The sequence below is a fragment of the Eptesicus fuscus genome, chromosome 12 (assembly GCF_027574615.1).
Source record: "Eptesicus fuscus isolate TK198812 chromosome 12, DD_ASM_mEF_20220401, whole genome shotgun sequence".
NCBI classification, from domain to species: Eukaryota; Metazoa; Chordata; class Mammalia; order Chiroptera; family Vespertilionidae; genus Eptesicus; species Eptesicus fuscus.
Window position 1 is genome coordinate 11,824,664 of NC_072484.1, and position 8,416 is coordinate 11,833,079.

Genomic DNA, 8,416 nt, shown 5'->3' on the forward strand with positions numbered 1-8,416 from the left:
GGCGGGGGTCGTACCCGCCGCATCGCGGGGAGTGTGGCTGTGAACGGAGCCCGAGGCCTCAGTGTGCGGCTGGCTGGTGGAAGCGAGGCTTCGGGGGCCACTGCGACCCGAACCTCCCCCCCCAGAGAATCTGGAAGGAAAGGGAATTTCATGCCGCACTGAAACCTGCGCGTTTTAGAGGGACGGGCGGATAGCGGGGTCCCTGTCTCCTCCCACCGAAAACGGGGGTGGTGGTGGGGCAGGGGGACAGCTGGGAGGAGATGGGAAAAGAGGGGCCTGCAGCTGCGAGGGCGGCTCCCGGAGGGAGGGGAACTGGTGGCGTCCCGGCTCACGGGGTCCCAGGCGATGACGCATCCGCGCCGGGCTGATTGGAGCCCTCCTGGCCGTCTGCGCCCGACGGGAGACCCCACTATATATAAGGCGTGCTCTTAGCTGAGCCCCCTTCGCGATGGTGACCTACCGAGGGTCAAGCCTCCCCGACTGAGACCCCATGACGGGCCGAGACGCGCTCTCGGAAGCGCGCGCGAGGGGCGCGGCGCTGGCGCCCGGTGCCGCCCCCACCGGCCCGCGCCCCCGCCCTCGCGGCTTCGCCATCACCGACCTGCTGGGCTTGGAGGCTGAGCTGCCGTCTCCTGCCGGACTCGGGCCGGGGTCGGGCTGCGAGGGCCTAGCGGCCGCGCCCCGTCCCGATCCCGGGCTCGGCAGCCCCCGCCTAGCGCTCGGGACCCTTCCGCTGGGTCTCGGCCTCCTCTGCGGCTTCGGTGCACAGCCTCCCGCGGCCGCCAGGGCGCCCTGCCTGCTCCTCGCCGACGTGCCGGTTCTGCCGCGCCGGGAGCCCGAGCCTGCCACCCCACCGGCCCTCCGCCGCCCGCCGTCCCCGCGTGGCCGCCAGAAGCGCAGCGAAAGCGTCTCCACGTCGGGTAACTAGGCCGTCCCATCCCACTCCTGACCCTGTTCCCTCGGGTTTGGGCCGCGCAGGAGTAACGCAGCATCACCCCACCCCCAGATCCTAGATCTAAGGGAGGTCGGAACCCCAGGTCCCCGCCGGGTCCAGGGGAGGCGCATCCCCGCATCTGCAACCGCACCCCCTCTTGCCTCTTCCTAAATCCCTGCCTATCCTCGGATTCTGGTGAACACCACTGCCACCGGGTTTCGGGCCTGTCCTGGGGGTCTGGACTACCCAGCATTGGTCTGGCTCTGCCCAGCGCCTTTCCCCACCGCCCGCGCGAGTTTCGACCCTGAGAACCGCGTAGGTCGGGAAGGCCTGAGCCTGCCTTACCACCAGCAGCACAGAACCCGGTAACGCGTGGGCGCTCACACCTTTGCAGAATTGGTTGAATGATTGACGGGTCCGTGGAGAGCGGTGGGCCTGGAGCCGTGGGCCTGTTTCCTCCCCGGGTGCCTCGCTTCCCTCCTGGCGCCGCCCTTCCTCCTCCCTACGCTAGAGAAACAAAGCAACCTGGTCAATTTCATTGTAGTTAGGCTTAGTATTTTGTTCTGAGCCCACCTATTTCCTCAAAGACATCAATGCGGATTACAGGGAAAGAGAAGGAAGCAATAAAATTCTTTAAAGGACAAGGGCCTGGAAACAGACGTTTAGGGTGTTAGGGAAAATTACATAAGAAAACTGGACCGAGAGAAACTATGTAGTAGAATCTAGAGCTGAGCATCCAGGCAGCCAAGGCAAAAAGAGTACATTGGGCCCTAACTGGTTTGGCTCAGTGGACAGAGCATCGGCCTGCGGACTCAAGGGTCCCAGGTTCGATTCCACTCAAGGGCATGTGCCTTGGTTGCGGGCACATCCCCAGTGAGGGGTGTGCAGGAGGCAGCTGAACGATGTTTCTCTCATCGATGTTTCTAACTCTCTATCCCTCTCCCTTCCTCTCTGTAAAAAAATCAATAAAATATATTTTAAAAGAAGAAAAAAAAGACTACATTGGGTCTCCACTGATAAAAGGAAGGCAGTAAGCAAGTGAGCTTTTGCTCAACTCCAAAAGGACTTTATTTCATGAGTCTATAAAATAAAATTAGTACCTACCCCGCCCCCCCAACTAAAAATTCAGAAACCACCTACATAGGATGGGATCTTTCTCTGTGGGCACTGATAAAATGAAAAGCAAAATGCAACTAAATTTTAGTCTGTGAGGGAATTTCTGGAAGATCAAGAGCAATGCTACCCAATAGAAATATGTGACTGAGAGTGTGAAGAAAATTTATCTTTTTAAAAAGCTTTTTTTAGAGGGAGGGAGAGGGAAACATCCATGTAGAGCAAAGCATCAATTGGCTGCCTCCTGCACGCCCCCTACTGGGCCCACAGCCCAGGTGTGTGCCCCGATTGGGGATCAAACACGCAACTGTTCAGTGCCTGGGACAACAGCCAACCAACTGAGCCACACGTTAAAAAGGACAAACAAACAGGTGAAATTAATTTAAATACTATACTTAATCCAATACATATAAAGTAACATTTACATGTAATGAATCTAAAAATCATTAATATTTTACTTTTGGGGTAGTAAGTCTTCTAAATCAACAGAATATATTACATTTACAGCAGGTCTCAGTTTGGACCAGCCACATTTCATATGTTCAATGATGTGTGTCTAATGGTACCGGATTGGACAGCATGGGCATTGTAATCTAAGCATACAGTTTTCTGGTGAGCAAATTGATGTTGGAGTAAAACTAATATTCTTTTTCCTTTAATTTATTTTTCATATTTTGAGGCAAAAATGCCTTTTAACAATGAATCTGACAATAGTTTGATATTCTAACCTTCCTTTTTATACAGATATATATATATTTTTTTAATATATTTTATTGATTTCTTACAGAGAGGAAGGGAGAGGGATAGAGAGCTAGAAACATCGATGAGAGAGAAACATCCACCAGCTGCCTCCTGCACACTCCCTACTGGGGATATGCCCGCAACCAAGGTACATGCCCCTGACCAGAATCGAACCTGGGACCTTTCAGTCCGCAGGCCGACGCTCTATCCACTGAGCCAAACCGGTTTCGGCTATACAGATATTTTAATATAAAGGCTATCAAGAGATAAAGTATAGTAGGGTTCTTAATATTTTTTCAAGTGCACCTAAGACTTATCTAGGCATATTTATCAAGAATGAGTTTCTGGACCCCACCTCCAGAGATTCAGAACTGGTACAGCAGGGCAAGGAGTGCAGTTTTAAAAAAATATATATTTTTATTGATTTCAGAGAGGAAGGGAGAGGGAGAGAGATATAGAAACATCAATGATGAGAGAGAAGCATTGATCGGCTGCCTCCTGCACTCCCCCTACTGGGGATCAAGCCTGCAACCCAGGCACGTGCCCTTGACCAGAATCGAACTTGGACCCCTTCAGTCCGAAGGCTGATGCTCTATCCACTGAGCCAAACCTGCTAGGGCAGGAGTGCAGCTTTGACAAGAGTTCTGATGTCACAAACTTCAGCCCTCCTTTGAGAAATGTTGGTGTGCTGATTAAGATCAGGAAGTTGGAAGCAGAAGGAAGTGGATGAACTTGAGAGCTGGGTGGGGATAGAAAATTCGATCAGTTGCCAAGTAACTTTGGCTTCACACAGTCTAGGGTTTGAATCCCAACTTCACCATTTATTACCTGTGTGATCATGGACAGATGACTTAATCTCTCTGTGCCTCAGTTTCCTCATCTGTAGGAATAGGATACTAATAGCAGCTACCTCGGAGTTCTCTAATTTTATGAAGAATAATTGCAATAATGCATGAACAATGCTGAGCACAGAACATGGGTTGTAGTGAGTGCTAAAAGTGCTAGCTTGTATTAAGCTATTAAGCTAAATATTACTCACATTTTGCAACAAGTTCATAGTTTTAATCCTTGCATTAAAATCCAGAAAATAAAGTGAAGAATATGCTCACTGTGAAAGCCCTCTCTTTCTCCTTATGCCAACAGATGAGGAGAGCCTACCTGAAAACAGGAGTAACCTGAAGGTGTCCCCCAACCCTGGCAAGAGGAAGAAGAGGCGGCACAGGTACAGGGCCAGGCCATCCTCTCTGACCCTTGCCCTGGGACACACAACATCTGAGAGTGGGTGGTCCTGCATTAGAGGAAGCCCAGTGGGCTCCAGGTTGGCAATGGGAAGGGTGCAGTAACCATTTAGGAACATAACTTTGCAAATCCCAGGAGGCTGCAGGACAATCTTTGCAGCATTGAAAAGACACAATTTTGTGGGTCTTTAAAATGGGTCTTCTTAGAATGAGTTGATGAATACATTGAGGAGGGGAAAAAATGCTGAAGAACTACCTTATTTGAACCAAACTTTCCAAAGGTTAATCATTCTGAAGTGGGGTATTCAGTTATTATGAGGTGGCCTTTTGGGGTGTGGACAATGGGGGCGGTAGGCACAGGGTCCCCAAGCTGGGAAGCCTGGCATCCTCCTTTGACCATGTGCGCATGTGTCTTCGGGGCCTCCCTGCAGGACTGTCTTCACCACCCAGCAGCTGGAAGAGCTGGAGAAGGCGTTCAGCGAGGCGCACTACCCTGACGTGTATGCCCGGGAAATGCTGGCCATGAAAACTGAGCTCCCTGAAGACCGAATACAGGTGTCTGGGGTTCCCTTCTCCTTCCTGAAGACACTGTAGAGATCATGTTAACCTCACAGTCAGTGTGACCCACAGCCACATCTAAACAGCCAAACACACATTCCCTCGCACAGGCAAACTGAGGGCCACTCAGCCGCAGGCACCATAGTGCTAGAGCCTTCCTTATGTCTATGTAAGAGGATATCTCCTGTAGCCTTCATGCCTTTTTTCCTTTTATTATGTCATTCTTTAAAATCACAATGCCGTGTGCTGCAACTAGAAATGATATAAAGATAATATCAATAAAAGGAAGTGACCATCCACCCTTATAAAACCTCAAAGAAACCAATATAAGTAGCCTGACGTGGCCTTTCTGCACATTGCCTCCATGGCATATATATCTGGCCCTGAACAATATATACACTCACATACATATAGAATTTTGTCTTGTTTTTACAAAAAGGTATCATATTATACAACTCTGCCTCTTTGCTTGACAACACATCTTGGACATTTGTCCAGGTCAGAAGATATGCCACAAACTCACCCTTTTTTAACAGCTAAATAATATTCCATACTATTCCTTTATTAAGCTGTTTTCTATGAGAAATATCACCAGCAACCCAACAACCTGAGATTAGAATGGGCCATTGACTGAGTGACCTCTTTCCAAACCATGAGAAAAGCCAGAAAACGTTATAGTTGCACTATGTGGGAAAGAATACTCTACTTTTATTTTTGTCAACTCTATGGAAAGCTTCAGTGGAAAGTGGTCACCCATCGCCCCACAACGAGCCCCTGTGCGTTTTGAGTGAACAGTGGGCACAGTTACTGAAAGGTCTTGGGTCGTATGAACTCCCGGCTCAGGGACACCGCCAAGCGCCCTAGTCACAGTGTCTCCTGCCTCACACCAGGTCTGGTTTCAAAATCGGAGGGCCAAGTGGCGGAAGCAGGAGAAGCGCTGGGGCGGCAGCAGCGTGATGGCCGAGTACGGGCTCTACGGGGCCATGGTGCGACACTGCATCCCTTTGCCGGACTCCGTCCTCAACTCCGCGGAGGACAGCCTGGCCGGTTTCTGTGCGCCCTGGCTCCTAGGTAAGGAAGAGGCCGAGAGAGAGAAAATCCGGTGGGAAATGAAGCTCACCCCTCTGAGCTGATAGGACCCGCGGTTGAGTGGGTGGGTGGGGTGCCTACTGGCATCTGCTGGTCCCTGGCCATACAAGAAACTGGGCCCAGTGCTGCCAGACATGCTGACTTTTTGAGAGAAGCTGGAAGTCTGGCTTTCGATGTTTAATCTCCTGATTTTAAAATGTGGTGAACAATTTTCAAAATAAAAATTTAAAAGTCCCTATGTCATCTAAACAAGGCAACTTTGCTGGCTGCACCTGGCCGGCACACACCAGCTTTCAGCCCCTAACAGTGGGAGTTACCTACGTGACTCTCCTGAGGAGCCAGAGAGAGGTACTGACAAGGGCAATTCTAACGGGACTTAGAGAAAAAGAACATAGAAGAAATTTAGTTAATAGCTGACCCTAAAGATATCTGTTTTTCCCCCCTTTTTCTTTTTTTTTTTTTTTGCAAGGGATGCATAAAAAATCCTCAGGGATGATAAGGAAACCAGGAAATGAAGAAAAGCTGGCTGGACTCTGGGGCCCTGACCACCTCAAGGAAGGTTCTAGTCCAAGTCAGGCAAGGTCCCGGAGGGTCTCCAATGAAGCCAGCCCTGAGAGTAACTTGGAAGATGTTGCCATTGATCTCTCCAGCTCCACATGGCAGGAAACCAAGACGGTGCAGCAGGGGGCCAGTGCTCAAGGTCCCCAGGGGCTCCAGCCTAGGAAGGTGGGAGCCTTCTGAGGCCCACAGGTCCCACCCTCACAGGTTGGAAATCCTTCACTTTGGCTTTTTCAGAAAACTAACGTTGTCCAGGACAAATCCTCTCAGTTGGATTTCTTGCTAGTGTCAGGATAAAATTCAATGCCATTTGTTTTAAGAAGACGAATGGGTGACTTGGGAAAAACTCCATTTTGTTCTAGAGTGGAAACCGCTCCTTAAAGGCACTTGAGCCAGTCGATGGGGTGTAAACATTTTATTGTCTTCCGTAGAACTTGAGGAGGGAAGATTTTCGTTCAAACAGCATTTTCACTGCTGGGCATCATTTGAGATTTGGTTCAATTAATAGGTTAGGTCTGATGTCCTCACTCTGAACTTGAAAATACAAAATTACTTAACTTCCAGAGAATCAGATGTCTTCATAAATAGTGAAGACCCCATGCAGACATATGAATGAGTTATATTACCTTTATCTTGAACCCTCACTTCAGACATTTTGATTTTCTTATCAGGCAATAATTTTGCATTCTCCTGAGTTTCATTTGATCTCTATGTGTGTTGGAGTTCGTAAAAAACCCCACAAAGCCTGCTTTCCCCTTTCTTTTGGAAATAACATGGACCATATTTAAACAATTGTTGGTTATTTATAAACAGTGTTTTAAGATCAGACCAGGTTCCTTGGTCTTTTAAAATTTGTGTTGGAAAGCACTTTAGTGACTTGGATTTCATGAATATTTCCTTTCCTGTATTCCCTTTGCCACTTATTTATTATGTAAAAATAAACATTGTGTGGTATGCTTGCCTGTCAAAGTGCATGTCTCCATATTATTGCTGATCCCCCGACAAGCCATCCCTCCATCCCCTTTTAATCTGGGAACCTCTAAAGCATTTCATTCTTCAGGCTGCAGCACTCATCGTGTGTTGCTTTGTAAACTGAGGCAGTGGCTGTGTCTAATTCACCTGTTAGAGTCGAGTCCAGAGAGAGCTGAGGGGGAAATGCAGAGCTTCGCGAAGGGAACGTGCAAACACTGCTTGCAAGGGTTTCCTCTGGAAAACGGTGCAGTCATCTGTCAGGTGGGGCCTGGTTCTCCCATCTCTCCAGGTGAGAAAACAAGGACTCCCTTCATTGGCTTACTTCCATACTATTGTGAAAACGGATTTCACCTGTCCTTACTGTAAAGAGAAAATGAGATCATGCAGTATTTGTCTTTCTGTCTGACTTACTTCATTAGCATAAGGCCCTCAAAGTCCATCCATATTGTTGCAAATGGCAAGATTTCCTTTTTTCCTCATGGCTGAATAACATTCAATTGTGTGTGGATCTAGTTCTTTGTTCTCACTGAGTGGTATATAGCTGACGTAACCCTAGAGGGAGGTATCCGGGAAGCTATACCTTGTAGTTTAGGAGAATGAATTGTTAATAACACCAAATGAGGACTTGTTTATATTGGGTTTGGTTGATCTTGCAGGGATCCTGATTTCCAGGTTTTAAAATATACCCAGTTCCCTGGATCATACAGGTGTAGCCTAATATTAATTGGTATGAGTAAAATCAGATTAGCATATTTATTTGTGTTGTTACCTTTCCTAGTTGAAGAATATGTTTAACAGCCTGTTTTATAAATGGGTCTGGGTATCCTAAAATTTGAGAGGAACCCAAAAAGGGTCTACAATACATAAGTTCGAAATGATTTACTTTAAGCATTCCTTTAGGCACTGCCCTGATCTGGGTCAGGGCAATTGCTGGTTATTTAAGCCAGTTCTCATGGGTTTCCTGACCAAGGTCTTTTTGAGTATTTTATTACATCATTCCATTTTTTCCTGAAGACTGTGGTTTCCATGAAGAATATAAGACTCACTTCATTTGGAGAGCTTGTGCTACTCCCTTTACGAGGGCCACTGCGAAAGCTGGGTCATTGTCACTTTGAAAGGCCCCGGGGGGAGTCCAAACCTAGGTGTTATTTCCTTAAGCAGTGACTTTACAACTTTTTGCTCCTTCCAGTTCAGCATTTGAATGCTTGAACCT

At 48.1% G+C, this 8,416-nt stretch overlaps 1 protein-coding gene across 1 annotated transcript; it reads left to right on the forward strand.

The window, feature by feature from the left end:
* Positions 1-490: 490 nt before the first annotated feature.
* On the forward strand, positions 491-6,414 carry VSX1 (visual system homeobox 1). Its single transcript, XM_008141308.2, has 5 exons — positions 491-920; positions 3,932-4,010; positions 4,458-4,581; positions 5,475-5,655; positions 6,143-6,414. Exons 1-5 carry the CDS (start codon positions 491-493, stop codon positions 6,412-6,414), a joined length of 1,086 nt encoding a protein of 361 aa, XP_008139530.2.
* The last annotated feature ends 2,002 nt before the right edge of the window (positions 6,415-8,416 follow it).